We start from the raw sequence: 15,529 nt of genomic DNA, 5'->3' as shown, positions 1-15,529 counted from the left end.
TAATCTATAGCAGGTGCTCAGTAAATATTGTTTGTGTCAATTATATACATAGAATAACATAAGGCCAGGCACAGTGGCTCACACCTGTAAACCCAGCACTTTGGGAGGCCGAAGCAGGCAGATCACTTGAGGTCAGGAGTTCAAGACCAGCCTGGCCAACATGGTGAAAACCTGTCTCTACAAAAATACAAAAAACTAGCCGGGCATAATCCCAGCTACTCGGAAGGCTGAGGCAGGAGAAGTGCTTGAACCTGGGAGGCGAGGGCTGCAGTGACCCAAGATTGCGCCATCGCACTCCAGCCTGGGTGGCAGAACTAGACTCTGTCTTCAAAAAAAAAAAAAAAAAAAAAAAAAAAAAAGGCTGGGTACAGTGGCTCAGACCTGTAATCCTAGCACTTTGGGAGGCCGAGGCAGGTGAATCACCTGAGGCCGGAAGTTCAAGACCAGCCTGACCAACATGGAGAAACCCCATCTCTACTAAAAATACAAAAAAATTAGCCGGGCATGGTGGTGCATGCCTGTAATCCCAGCTACTCGGGAGGCTGAGGCAGGAGAATTGCTTGAACCCGGGAGGTGGAGGTTGTGGTGAGCTGAGATCACACCATTGCACTCCAGCCTGCACAAAAAGAGCAAAGCTCTGTCTCAAAAACAAACAAACAAAAAGCATATAAAAGTTGTCTAAAGCTGGTTTACACTATCTATTATAGACTCTTAGAACTTGAAAGTTAAGATTTTGCTTTGCTCAGTTTTATCTCCAGTGCCTCACACAGTGCACACACACAGTAGGCACACACCTATTTTCTGACTGCATGATATTCAAAATTACTTATATTTCATCAACCCCTCCTGAAGGAAAATCAGTTTTTTGAACCCTTATCTTTTCTAACAATTTACAAAAATCTTAGGAGTTTCATTAAAAATTGTTAAGAGTTTACCCATAGAGGAATCAACTTCTATCAAAAGAAAATCTAGCTCCTAGAGCTTCTGGGAATTAGAAATACATCATGATGACCAGTACCACTGTAGAAGGGTCATTCCCATGAGTGACTAGTTTCCATTGTAAATTAATGAGTATTATCTCAAGAAATAATGAGTAGGTTCCTGCTAAAAATGCTACCAGCTCGGTACAATTACGTTAACCTTAATTATAGCATTTTCTTATACAAGGGCTAGGCATACAATGGATCTTTACCAGTCTCAGCTCATCTCTCAATGCAAATGTCACAAATCACAACTAAAGTCTGACCAGGTCAATCTGGAAAACTGAAACATTGAGTCAATGGCATAATGTATTACATACAATGGGCTTGTGCTAAAATAGCTAAATTAGGTTTATTATCCATGACTTTCTTCTAAAGCTCAAGAAAAAGGTTTCTTGTTAAGAAACCTAATGGTCCTCTTGGATAGTTTACACTGACAATAAATATAGGCCATATACATTTCATTTATATAAATTTACACTTTAACATTAACATTTTACAATTTAATATCCCACATTTAGCCAAGTGGATGTGTATACCAACCTGGTCACAACAGGTTTATCACAAAACAAATATTTATTGAGAACCTATTGAGTACTGGATAACATTCTTCAGATCACATTATTTGGAAGCAAAGGTGAATGAGAAGTGCAGACAACATGGGGTTGCTTAACAGTATTTACTTGCTTTGTTAAGTCTTACCTTTTAAAAAACCCAAGTCTTGAGGCATCCAGCACAATGAATGAAAATCGTGGAACGCCTTTAAAATAACATAGTCACGGTCAGGTGCAGTGGCTCACGACTGTAATCCCAACACTTTGGGAGGCTGAGACTGGCGGATCACCTGAGGTCAGGAGTTTGAGACCAGCCTGGCCAACATGGTGAAATCCCGTCTCTACTAAAAATGCAAAAATTAGCAGAGCATGGTGGTGCATGCCTGTAATCCCAGCTACTCGGGAGACAGAGACAGGAGAATCACTTGAACCTGGGAGGCAGAGGTTGTAGTGAGCCGAGATTGCGCTACTGCACTCCAGCCTGGGCAACAGAGACTCGGTCTCAAAAAAATAAAATAGTCACCAATCACCAACCACCAGTGTTATTTTAATTTCTTCTTTCACATTTTTTTCCAAACAATAGTCTTAGTGAATTTATTTGGTAGGCATTCGAAATATACAGAGACACAGAGAACTGACTGATTTAAATTTGTATATGAATAAAGCCGTTTTTAAGCTAGACAATTCTTTAAAATTTTTTTTTAGTGGTGAGCAAAGTGAACGCCACTGCTATTTACCGGGAAAGTAATTAAGCCTATTTCTCTGACAAGTTAAAATGCATATATCTTTTAAGAAACTGGGTCTCACTATGTTGCCTGGGCTAGATTCAAACTCCTAGGCTCAAATGATCCTCCTGCCTCAGACTCCCTAGTACCTGCAGCACTTGAGCCCAGTAGTTCAAGAACAGCCTGGGCAGCATGGGAAGACTCTGCCTCTACAAAAATATTTAAAAATTAGCTAGGCATGGCTGGGCACGGTAGCTCAAGCTTGTAATCCCAGAACTTTGGGAGGCTGAGGTGGGCGGATCACGAGGTCAGGACATCGGGACCATCCTGGCCAACAAGGTGAAATCCCCTCTCTACTAAAAATACAAAAATTAGCTGGGCGTGGTGGTACGTGCCTGTAATCTCAGCTACTCGGGAGGGCTGAGGCAGGAGAATTGCTTGAACCAGGGAGTCCAAGGTTTCAGTGAGCCAAGATCGCACCACTGCAATCTAGCCTGGAGAAAAAGTGAGACTCTGTCTCAAAAAAAAAAAAAAAAATCAGCTGGGCATGGTGTCATATGCCTGTGGTCCCAGCTACTCCAGAGGCTGGGGTAGCGGAGGATCACTTGAGGCTGAGGCTACAGTGAGCCATGATAATGTCACTGTACTCCAGTCTGGGTGACAAGAGCTCGTGTTTCAAAAATAAATAAATAAAACGAATAAAAAGAATTAATGCAGCTATAAAAATGAGAATGGGTCCAAAAGACCGACTAGTCTTAAAACCTTCCCTCTGGTCTCCGCTTTGCGAAATCAGGTTTGAGAAATTAGTTCTCAATAAATTAGACATGTCATATCAAAAAATGGATCTTTCTGGGACAGTGGAAAAAAACAAAAAAAAATTCATACTTGAAAAGCAATTTAAAAAGAAGCCACATTGTATAGTGGGAGGCCAGACAGTACAACAGTTAGCAGCAGGGCTTTAGAACCAGACTGCCTGAGTTTAAATGGGTGTGCCGCTGAGTGTGACCTTGAGCAAGTTACTTAATTTCTCTGTGTTTCAGTTTCATCATCTCTAAAATAAGGAAAATAGAAGTTTTTTTTTTATAAATAAAAGGGTTGTTAAGTTGTTAAAAGAATTAAAGCCTTCGGGGAGGTTAAAAGCTGCTTCTCATATTTATTCTTTCTAAATTTTCTGTTTTGAATAGATTCTATATAACTGTAAACTACTCAGTGTTCTCTAAAGAACTGTTGTAGATACTGTATTCAGGGACTCACTACGAGCACCAGGCATAGTGTTTGCTTTCATACCAAATGGTTATCTTCTTTGTTAAATACTTTCAAACTACTGAAAGTGAGACATATACAGATCAAATCTTCCATTTACACCAAGTGCTCTGTGGGGAAGAGAAGGGAAATTAAAGATTATCTCTGTTACTCATACAGGAGAGGCCTAAATATGTATTTTTTAAATTATTAAGTCTAATATTATTTGAATACAGTATGTGAATAAACTATGGCTGACCCACTCCTCGAAATGAATCTGAAACATCCCTAAAATCAAATAAATGGACATAATACTACAGAACTTTTCAGATTAGTAGAAAATGTAACCACATAGCATGAGATCTGCACTGTATTGGCATAAACACTGTAACTGTGCCACACAATGAACTTGGTGAGAAACAGTAAGAGGTTAAAGCTAATTTAAAACCTCAGAATCCATTTGTTCTCTGCTAAGTCAAATTGTAAAAATAATACTGCAGTTTTGAAAAGCCCTTAATTAAAAATTCCGTTTCTCTGCCTAGCTGAGTAATGCACATGATTGAGGAGCCCAAAACTGGATGCACAGCAATTAAGTGTCAGGTTGTCTGGTGGCAAAGATTTCTTTTATCGCTCAGTCACAAGTTGCTGGAGACTATACCTCTTTCTAAGATGGCTGGAAACAGATCAGACAGTGCAGATGCAAAAAAAAAAAAAAACGGTCGCTATAGGAACATTGCCGTAAAATCCATTCTCTCCATTAAGGTTTTTGTTTGAGTCTTCCTAACATAGACATGAAGAGCAAAATACTGCTTTTAGTTAATCAATGGTTAACCTTTGCAGCATACACACGTATTTTTTTTTTTGCATTTTTCATTTGGCCGCATGGATTCTTAACATTAGCTTAATTATAGACATAAAGTGGTTTGGCAGTAGCTAGCAAGTCCCACTACTCCTTCCACTCGTCCTCCTAAAGAAGGGTTACAAACTCAGGCAAAAAAAAAAAAAAAAAAAAAAGCCAGGCCTCAAAACCAAAGACTCTATCTTACTTTGCCTCAAGTTTGCAAGTTGGTAAAAAAGCTGCCGGCAGGCACTCAAAACAAAACAAAACAATACTGGGTGACTGCTGGACTAAAGAGTACAAGGTGACGAGATCAAGTATCCCGCTAGCCACAGACTAGCTCTGGGATGGCCAGAGAGTGTGACCTCAGCACCTCCGCTCTCTGCTTTCAGGTCCTAAACTGACACCAGTAAAAGGACGACTGGGGGTACCGCATGAAGAAGAAAGGACTTCGGGCTTGCCCCGCCTGCTGCCACTGACCCTCGTGTCCCCAACACCGATGCCGCTAAGAGCTGCGGCCAGGGAGCTCAGATGGGTCCCCAAGGGAGGAATAGGAAAGCGCGACCTCACTGCCGCGGCAGCCGCCACGCGCACCGGACCTGTAGAGGCCGCTCGCGCCTACGCCTCCCGGGGCAACGACGCGCGGCAGGCCGCGGCCGCCTTCACCCCAGCAGCCGCGGCCTCTGGGAGAAGGAAGCTCGAAGGCCGCCTGCTCCCCATGCCTCCCACCCCACAACGAATCGCGCCGGAAAAGGCAAAGTTTGACTCTCGCCGTTAGGCCCGAACTTTCCCGCCAGCCCGTGCAGCTCCCACCCGGCAGTCCCCGGGCTCCAGCCTCTGGCCCACTCACAGAGACTACTTACTCTGGCTGCTCCCGCAGCGACTGGGTCTCCGCGGCAGCCATCTTGAACTTCCTGACTCCTCGGCGGCGGTGGCAGCGGCTCCCGGACGGTGGAAGGTAGGGGAAGTGGAGGAAGACGGAAAAGAGCTGCCGCGCATGTGCTGACCGCGTAGGGAAGAGCGGGTTCTGAATCCGCGCTAAGAATCCGGATATAAAACCCCACGTCCCGGGACTAGCGCAGGGCGTAGTGTCGCAGCTTCCGGGAGCATGGTGGGCGGTGCTGCTAAGGATTGAGGGCGAGTGTCAAGCTTGAGCTCTTCAGTCAATGCTAGAAATGGACGTTTAGTTATTGAATCCCGCTAACGAGGGGAGCCAACAAGAGAGGGATGTCGGCATCGGGTGTGCGGTTCCAAGAACTGATTGGCTGTGGAGACTAGAAGTTGGGTGAAAATTCTCTTAAACTCGGGCAAACGAATTGATTATTTTTCCCCTGATCGGTGTTAGAGACACAGTAAATGCTTAACCATCTCGCTAGATAGCTCAACTGAAGTGGCACTAACTTCCCAGGAAAGTGTGTAGAAAGGCATTTTTAAATACTGTAAACTCGAACGTAAATATCTTAATGTGGAACTGTTACTACATTTAACACTGAACATCTTTTCAACTTTTACATAGTTCAAGGGTGACATGATTCAGGAGTCGTTCAGTTCGTTATTTCCATAATTGGAACGTGTAATTGTTTTTTGGCCCAAGTTGCTTTATGTGATTTTGTTTTTTTCTGTAACGACTCTACAGTAATGGGGTAGAATGGAATATTGTGGGGAAAACATTTACTGGCTCTTGGAGAGCTCTCAAAACCAATTAGGTTCTTTAATTCCGCTTAAAAAAATATTTCTCGGCCTGGCGCTGTGGCTCACGCCTGTAATCCCAGCACCTTGGGCAAGGCCGAGGCGGGCGGATCACCTGAGGCCAGGAGTTCGAGACTAGCCTGGCCAACATGGTGAAACCCCGTCTCTATTAAAAATACAAAAAATTAGCCGGGCGTGGTGGCGCGCGCCTATAATCCCAGCTACTCCGGAGGCTGAGGCAGGAGAATCGTTTGAACCCGAGAGGTGGAGGTTGCACTGAGATCACGCCACTGCACTCCAGCCTGGGCGACAGAGCAAGATTCCATCTCAAAAAAAAAAAAAAAAAAAATCCATACTTTGGAACCTAGAAGCAGCGTGACGATCACTTTCATTCTTGTAATCATCTGAGTTTGCCTTTGTCCTAGAAAATTGAGTTCGGAATCTCCAGGCTCCATACATATCTCTTGATTTCCAGGGGAGAAGGGTTTTAAATGTTCTTACAAAATGTCTCTTGTTGCCTGAATTCCAAACGTTTTGAAATGTTAGGGCCAGGCGCGGTGGCTCACGCCTGCCATCCTCTAGCACTTTGGGAGGCCGAGACGGGCAGATTGCCTGAACTCAAGAGTTTGAGTCTAGCTTGGCCAACATAGTGAAACTCCGTCTCTGCTAAAAATACAAAAAATTAGCTGGCGTGGTGGCGCCTGTAGTTCCAGATACTCGGGAGGCTGAGGCAGGAGAATCACTTGAACTGGGAGGCCGAGATCGCGCCATTGCACTCCAGCCTGGGCAACAAAAGCAAAAACTGCGTCTCAAATAAAATAAATAAAAAAAGAAATAAACTTAGTAAACTATTTTTAAATAATATTAAAATTAACGGTGTATGTAGTAGAACTGTGAGAGATCTCATCTTGGAAATAGAGTGATATACTTGAAGGCAAAAGATTGGGTCAGGTACTATTAACACGTTTTACACATGAACAAACCGATACTAGGAGGTAAGGTAATTTGCTTATGATTGAGTTCCCAAGTACCAAGCTGATTTTTGAACTAAAATCTGACTCGAAAATCTGCTCTATTCTTATCAGGTTGCTTCCTACAAAAATATAACCTCGCTTAGCATCTGCTTATTGAGCATCCACCCTCACAGCTCTTTGACATTCAAATGTTTGTTGAGTAGGGGTGATAGAGCACTACGTTCGAATCAGAAAATACCTTATTTTTCCTTGTTTGCAAGAGCCTATTATAAATAAATGCCTTGTTTTCGCTGTGTCCCTTTCTTGTCGAGAGTTCAGGCTGGTCTTAATTTCTGCAACCGTAGTATTATCTCCCAGGTCTCCTTCTGCCCTGTGTATTTTGCAGTTATGCTTTATGTGGAGATGAAGCATCCTAAGTGTGGGGAAGGATATATGGGGCCCGAACAACAGGTGCTGAAGCCAGATTGTGGCTAAAGTTGGTATTTGAACAAACCAAGTCTTTTTTTTTATAAAGAGCATGGTAAAAACTACGTTTCAAAAATCGACGCTGGCAAAAATTTCCTTGAAAAAATTCTCACCAAGTTCACTTGCACGGTACTACCTGGGGAATGAAATAGATTTGTCAAGGACACACCCAAAACTATGTTGCTGTTGTGGTTTTCAAAGACTGGGACCTTCGGAACGGGGAGTTACAATTAAAGCAAACATCGGCGTATCAGTTTATTCATTCAGCAAACGTTTATGAAGCAACAAACTTATGCCCAATATTTCAATCTTGCTGCTCTTACTCTCCAAATTCAGGAACCTTTGCAACAGAAAGCTGCTCCGGGCAGGCGCCTTTTAAGCCGAGGGGCAAAAAGTGCAACTGAGCAGTGGAACCCGCCTCCCCGGAAAACCTTGGAGGGGGCGGGGCCCTGGGGAGCGCGCTCTTCCCAGCGGCAGCTGAGGAGGCGCATGCGTACTTGCGTCATCGTGGGGGGAGCAGCGGGGAGTCGTGGGAGGGTCTGAGGCCTGCGGTGGGCCTTGGTCCCTTCTGTCCCCGCCCCGAAGCCGCCTGCTCAAGCTGAGGGCCACCGGCCTCTATCCGTCGGTGCCGATGCTCCTTGCCTCCCAGCCAGAGCGTCTCATCCCTGGGCGCGGAGCCCCAGGCTCGCTCTCCTCAGCCCCTGCCGGCGGCGGCGCTCTTGCCGCCATTCCTGTGAGGTCGTTTTCCGGAGCCGCCGGGCCGGCCGAGGAGTAAGTAGGCGCCAGAGTCCTGGCCCGGGCATCCACCTCGGGGCCCTGTCGCCGCCGCGCCCCGGATCCTGCGTTGGTCCTGTCGGATAAAGCGGAGGTCGGCCCTGCTTGCTGATGAGACCATAAAAACCACAGCGCTTGGCGCCCTGCCGCCGCCACACCACACAAAAGTGTACCGGCCCGAGGCTGGCTTCGAGCGCGAGCTTGCATTTGTTACTTTCTCTTACCGTCCTTGTTTGCTTCCTTTTAAGTATTACTTCCAGATAAGGGACACATTCTCGGAATACTTTGAAAACAGTTTTGATTTTTGTTCCTCCCGTTGAAACGGATTAAATTTGGACCTTTCAAGCTACACTGTGCAATCATCAATCTCAAGCTCATTTTAATAGGCTCATTCTTCCGTAGGCTACAAACAAAATAAAGATCATAACATCCTGCGGAGGAAGCCATTGGTCCATGTAGAGTCGCCAGATGTCAATTAAGAGTAGATCGCTTTTCAGAGAATACTTACGACTCTGGTTTAGACCTGGACTTGGAACTTTGAGGTGTTTGGAACACTGGGCAGAATTTTCCTTTGTTACAAAACAAAGTTTATGAGAACGTAATTTGTTTTTGTTGTTGTTGTTAGTATTGAAGCAATTTTGGTGCAAACCAAAGGATAACAAAGCAAAACAATGAAAATCACCCAGGGTTCCATTACCCACACTGAGCCAACGTGAACATACTGGTTTATTTTGGCCTTTTTCCATATGAAATGTTAAGTTTTCTTGTACTCAGGTATAGAATATGATAGTTAGCTCTTTCATGTAACGTGTCCCCCAATTTTTACATACATAATTCTAGTTTCAGTATGCATTTTTATAACTACACTCTTTTTCCTTTGTTATTGTATGTCTAGGTTATTTCAACTTTGCACTATTGCATGTAACTACTATATGATAAGGCAGTAGCTAGATTAGTATTTAGAACGTGAGCATTCAAGTCAGGCAGACCTAGGCTTCACAACTTACTGTGCAATTTCAAACAGTTTAACTTTTTTGAGCCTCATTTTACACAGTAACATGGGGATAATGGTTCTGATTGCATAGAATTATTATGAGAGTAAAATGAAATAATGAGTGAAAGTGCCTGCAGCATGTATTATTAGTAAATGCTAGCTATTACTGTAGGCAAATTTATTTTTGTTGTGATTTTTTGGTGACATGTATGATTTATTTCCAGATTTTGAATATACTTAAATACTTATCACAGTGGGGGTATGGGGTTTGATACAGAGCTTTTCATATATTTTATACAATATATTGTGTGTTTGATACACAGCTTTTCATGTACTTTATTATAAGTAACACATGAATTAGAAATAATTTTTGACAATAGGAAAAAATTTAAAAAATTAAAATTTATAATCCTGCTAACCATAGGTGAATAGTCACATTTTGGGCAATCCTTTTTTATGCATATATATGTAGTGGTTTTATTTTATTTTATTTTTATTTTTTGAAATGGAGTCTAGCTCTGTTGCCCAGGCTAGGGTGCAATGGTGCGACCTCGGCTCACTGCAACCTCCACCTCACGGATTCAAGCAATTCTGCCTCAGCCTCCCGAGTAGCTGGCATTACAGGCGCCCGCCGCTGAGCCTGGTTAATTTTTGTATTTTTAGTAGAGACGGGGTTTCACCATCTTGGCCAGGCTGGTCTCGAACTCCTGACCTCGTGATCCACTCGCCTCATCCTCCCAAGGTGCTGGGGATTACAGGCATGAGCCACTGTGCTGGGCCTGTAGTGTTTTTTAAAAATAGAATTATATTATAAATTGGGCTTAGTAACTTGCTGAAAATGGCAGAGGCCAGTGCAATGAGAGTGGGATGATTAAGGGAGTAGGAAGTAATACAGGAAAGGGAGTTTGTAGGATTTAGATTTCATTAAAAGTGTACTGGACAGGTTGGCATAGTGGCTCAGGCCTGTAATTGTGTCGCTTTGGGAGGCTGAAGTGGAAAGATCCCTTAAGCCCAGGAGTTTGAGCCAGCCTGGGCAACATAGGGAGACCCTATCTCCGTAAAATAAAAATAAGAATAATTATTTTGAAAAAAAAGTTTACTGGACAGAGTAAGTTCAGGGTTGAGGAGTGACCTGATTTGTTTTAGATGGCTCATTTGGCTGCCATATGGAGATAGACTGCAAGGGACCAGGGGAGGAAGATGCAGTCCAATTAGGAGAGTATTTAAGTAATCTCTGTGAGAGACGGTGTTAGTTTCGATCAGGGTGTAAGTAGGGAAAAATGATTGGGTTCTGGATATATTTTGAAGGGAGAAGTTACAGGATTCACTGATTGATGGGATGTGGAATTCAAGAGAAAGTGACTTAAAGAATTTTGGTTTGGGCAGTTAAACAGATACAGTTGCTCCTTAACCAAGATAGAGACTGAAGGTGGGGGGGGAACTAAATAGAGTTCTGTTTCAGTCATGTTACCTGTTGTGGAGTCTAACTAATTGGAACAGGAGTATTAAAGACTTCATCTTCTGTTCTTGAGGAATCAATTTGTCCCTTCATTTCTGTCAGTTTTTGCTACATATATTCTGTTACTAGGTACATCTATCCTTGTAAATTGTTATATCTTCCTTGTGGGTTTATCCTTTTATCATTGAAAGTATTTCTCTTTTTCTCTAGTAACATTGTTTTAAAGTCTATTTTGTCTGATATTAATGTAGCTATTTCAGTTCTCACGTGATTACTATTTACATGCTTTGTCCCATTGAATCTAAAATGTATCTCCTGTAGACAAATAGTTGGATCTTGGTTTGTTTTGTTTGTTTGTTTTTTGTTTTGAGACAGAGTCTCGCCCTGCCTCCTTGGCTGGAGTAAAATGGCGTGATCTTGGCTCACTGCAACCTCCACCTCCCGGGTTCAGATGATTCTCCCACCTCAGCCTCCATAGTAGCTGGGATTACAGGCGCCCGCCACCATGCCCAGTTAATTTTTGTATTTTTAGTAGAGACGGGGTTTCACCATGTTGGCCAGGCTGGTCTCGAACTCCTGACCTCGTGATCCGCCTGCCTCGGCCTCCCAAAGTGCTGGGATTACAGTCATGAGCCACTGTGCCTGGCCACATCTTGTTTTTTTTTAATCTGATAATTTCTGCCTTTTGATCTAATTGTTTAATCATTCACATTTAATGTTATTGATATAGTTGGATTTATATATGCCATCTTATTTTTGTTTTCTTTGTGTCTTAGGTCTTTTTCTTTTCCTGTCTCTCCTTTACTGCTTTGTTTTGCATCAAGTGAATATCTTCTAATGTAGCATTTTAATCTCTTGAGTGATTTTTTTCACTGTTTTAAGTTTTTTTAGAGATCATAGTGGTGCTCTAGAGCTTACCGTACAATTAGCTTAACTTATTAGAATCAGCTTTGGATTTAAACTCAATTGCAGTGAGATGTAGAAACCTTATTCCAATATAGTTTTATTCCATGTCCCTGTTTTTTTGTGGTTTTGTTGTTGTACATGTCATAGCTGTTACAAACTCAACAATACATTACTACAATTATTACTTTTACATCATTTAAAGAAAATGAACAAAGGAAAGCAAATATATATTTGTAACTTTTGTTATAATAACCTTATTTATCATTTCAGGTTGTTTGTTTCTTTTTCTTGTGGATTCATTACCATCTGGAGTAATTTTTTTTTTTTTTCATTTTTTTTTTGGGTAACAGGGTCTTGCTCTGTTGCCCAGGCTGCTGGAGTGCAGTGTCATGAATATATCTCACTGTAGTGTCAAACTCCTGGACTCAAAGTGATCCTTCCACCTCAACCTCCTGAGTAGTTGGGACTACAGGCACATGCCACCAGGCCTGGCTCCTTTTGTATTTTCTGCACCTCAGCCTCCTGAGTAACTATATTACTCTATAAGCACACATCACCACACCCAGCTAATTTTTAAATTTTTTATAGAGACAGAGTCTCACTCTGTTGCTCAGGGTGGTCTCTAACTCCTGGCCTCAAGTGATCCTCCAGCTGTGGCTTCCCAAAAGTGCTGGGATTACAGGCATGAGTTCTTTGTATGAGTTCCTTATATATTTTGGATATTAACCCCTTGTTAGATAAAAGGTTTTCCAGTGTTTTCTCCCATTCCGTGGATTGCTTTTTCATTTTGTTGTTTCCTTTGCTTGCAGAAGCTTTTTTGTTCGGTTTAGTTCCATTTGCCTATTTTTGCTTTTGTTGCCTGTGCTTTTGGTGTCATTTACAAAACAAACAAACAAAATTATTGCCAAGACTAATGTCATGGAGCTTTTCCACTGTTTTCTTCTAGTTTTACGGTTTCATGTCTTCCATTTAAGTCTTTTCACCTTTCTTTTTTTTTTTTTTTTTTGAGACAAAGTCTCCCTTTGTTGCCCAGGCTGGAGTGCAGTGGTGTATGATCTTGACTCACTGCAACCTCCACCTCCTGGGTTCAAGCGATTCTCCTGCCTCAGCCTCCTCAGTAGGTGGGATTACAGGCACGTGCCACTGTGCCTGGCTTATTTTTATGTTTTTAATAGAAATAGGGTTTCACCAGGCTGGTCTTGAACTCCTGACCTCAAGTGATCCACCTGCCTCATCCTCTCAAAGGACTAGGATTACAGGGAAGAGCCACTGTGCCTAGCCTCTTTTAACCATTTTGAATTGACTTTTGTGGATGGGGTAAGATAAGGGCCCAATTTCATTTCTTGGCATGTGGTTATCTAGTTTTTTCAACACCATTTATTAAAGAGACTATCCTTTCTTTATTGTGTACTTTTGACACCTTTGTTGATGATTAGTTGGCCACATAAACGTGGATTTATTTCTGGGATTCCTATTCTGTTCCATTGGTCTATATGTCTGCTTTTATGCCAGTACCACACAGTTTTGATTACTGTAGGTTTGTAATATAATTTGAAATAAAGAAGTGTGATGCCACCAGCTTTGTTCTTCTTGCTCAAGATCGTTTTAGATATTCTGGGTCTTTTGGGTTCTGTATGGATGTTAGGATTTTTTTTTTTCCTGTGAAAAATGTCATTGGAGTTTTGCTAGAGATTGCGTTGAATCTGTAGACTACTTTGTGTATTGCAGACATTTTGACAATAATGATTCTTCTGATCCTGAACATGGGATAGCTTTCCATTTATTTGTGTCATCTCCAGTTCTTTTCATATATGTATTATAGCTTTTAGCATACACATCTTTCTCGTCCTTGGTAAAACTTATTCCTAAGTATTTTATTCCTTTTGATGCTATTGTAAATGGGATTGCTTTCTTAATTTCTTTCTTGGATACTTCACTGTTAGTGAAGTGTAACTGATTTTTGTATGTTGATTTTGTATCCTGAAACTTTACTGGATTCGTTTATTCATTCTAACAGTTTTTAGTGACGTATTTAGGGTTTTCTGTATATAAGATCATGTCACCTGCAGAGACAATTTTACTCTTCCTTTCTGATTTGGATGCCTTTTATTTCTTTTCCTTGCCTGATTTCTGTGGCTAGGATTTCTAGTACTATGTTGAATGTAAGTGATAAGTGTGGGCATCCTTGTCTGTCCTTGTCACATTCAGTTATATGTGCAATACTGGAACCATCCAGCTCATAGTCACATAATTCCTCTTTGTGCAGCCCCATGTAAAATCACACCCCTGTTCACATTTTTTTCTGTCTGTCTCCCACCTCTCCAGGCGCCTGCCCTGCAACTTTCAGTTACTTCAGACTCTCAGAAGACTAGCCTCTAAATACCTCAATTTATCTGCACTACTGTGATCTGCTTGAAATTATCTTCCCTCTTCTGCAGTTTGTAATAGCATTCAGGCCAAAAGCTGTAGTAGCTTTAGGGCTCTCTTCATTTGCTTCTCTGCTCCTAGGGATCATGGTGCTGTGCTATCTGTTGTCCAGCATCTGACACAGTTGGTTTTATATTTTGTCTAGTTTTCTAGTTATTAAGCAGGTTAAGTCTGGTTCCTGCTATTCCATATATTCTCTAATGAATTTTTAGCATAATAACATAAGCATGGATTCTAAAAATTCATTACACAGATCCTGGAAATCTGTTTACTATGTTTTATATATTCTGTGAAAGCTGGAGAATATATATTTGTTTTACTATGTGTACACACAAATAAAATACCAATTTCATGTGCCAGAGAATTGAATACAGTATCAAAGGGTCATTTCATAACTTTATCGTCGCCATCCACCCTGTAAGTCCTTTGAAATTTCTTCTTTTCTATGGATCTAACATTTATCAATAATGAATTCCTAAGCATCTATATTAGTTAGTCCAGTGTTTCTCAAAGTCCACCGCGTATAAAAATCATCTAGGGAATCTTGCTAAAATGTGGATTCTGATTTAGTAGGTCTGAGGGGAGGTCTTCCCTTTTGCAATTCCAGCAAGTTCCCATGGGATGCTGGTGCTGGTTAATGGAAGTCACTTAGAGTAGCAAGGAGCCTGTTTGCCCAGTATTTACAATGAGCACATGTTTTGGGTATCATCAAAACAAGAGAATCTAAAAATGTATGGTGTGGGTGGAAGTTTGTGTTATTTGGTATTTCAAAAAGATCATTGAAATCAGAAAATCTCAGAGATATGTTGGATTTCTTCACATTTATTCTATGGCTTAATGTTGTTTTATTTTGAATATATAATAAGAGAGATACCACAAGTCTTTAGCTATTAATATTTAGGGATGTTAATGTCCTTAATTCATATTGTCTCAAATGTGATTCATTCCCTCTATAGGTATACTAAAACAGGCATTCATGCCTACAAAACCATCTTCCTAACTGTCTTTCCTGTTTTTAGTCTCTTCCTGAACCATTGACAGTGGTTCTCAAACATTTTGGTCTGAGGACCTCTTTATGGCCTTAAAAATGATTGAAGAGCTTTTATTTATGAAGGTAATACCTACTAATACTTGTAATCTATTAACATTGAGAAATGTAAAAATTTTTATTAATTCACTTAAAATATCAATAATAAACCCATTATTTGCTAATATAAATTGCACTTTTTAATGAAAAATAACTTTAGTTTCTACTGTGTGCTTCTGCATTTTGAAAATATGTCTAGGATACAGTATGTATTTAGGAGATATTTTCTAAATAAATGCATATTCATTTTTTAAAATGGGACAAATGTAGCATAGACATATTTTTGCTAACCATATAGTTGCAAATTTCACTTTTAGAATTTGCTTTCAAAAACAAGTTGTTTATTCTTCTTTGTTATGCCTTAATTAGTAAATCACATATTATAAAACTTCTTTGATGAAATTGGTCTTTGGTT

At 41.2% G+C, this 15,529-nt stretch overlaps 1 protein-coding gene across 7 annotated transcripts in view; it reads right to left on the bottom strand.

Moving 5' to 3' along the window:
* PRPF4B (pre-mRNA processing factor 4B) overlaps positions 1-5,391 on the bottom strand; it is a 43,264-nt gene extending 37,873 nt beyond the window's left edge. For 6 of the 7 annotated variants that reach the window (XR_009211400.1, XR_009211399.1, XR_009211398.1 and 3 more), the window contains exon 1: positions 5,203-5,390. Coding sequence is in view for 1 of the 7 variants with exons in the window: in XM_032141501.2 (XP_031997392.1) it covers positions 5,203-5,243 (41 nt within the window). In the remaining 6 variants the exon portion in view is untranslated. Of the gene's footprint in view, positions 1-5,202 lie in introns of all 7 variants that reach the window. The other variant, XR_009211402.1, reaches the window with a different exon arrangement.
* Positions 5,392-15,529: the final 10,138 nt, after the last annotated feature.

Source organism: Hylobates moloch, unplaced genomic scaffold (assembly GCF_009828535.3).
Source record: "Hylobates moloch isolate HMO894 unplaced genomic scaffold, HMol_V3 SCAFFOLD_20, whole genome shotgun sequence".
In the NCBI taxonomy this organism is placed as follows: domain Eukaryota; kingdom Metazoa; phylum Chordata; class Mammalia; order Primates; family Hylobatidae; genus Hylobates; species Hylobates moloch.
Note: the sequence above shows the minus strand (reverse complement) of the source record. Positions and strands in the feature narration are given on the sequence as shown.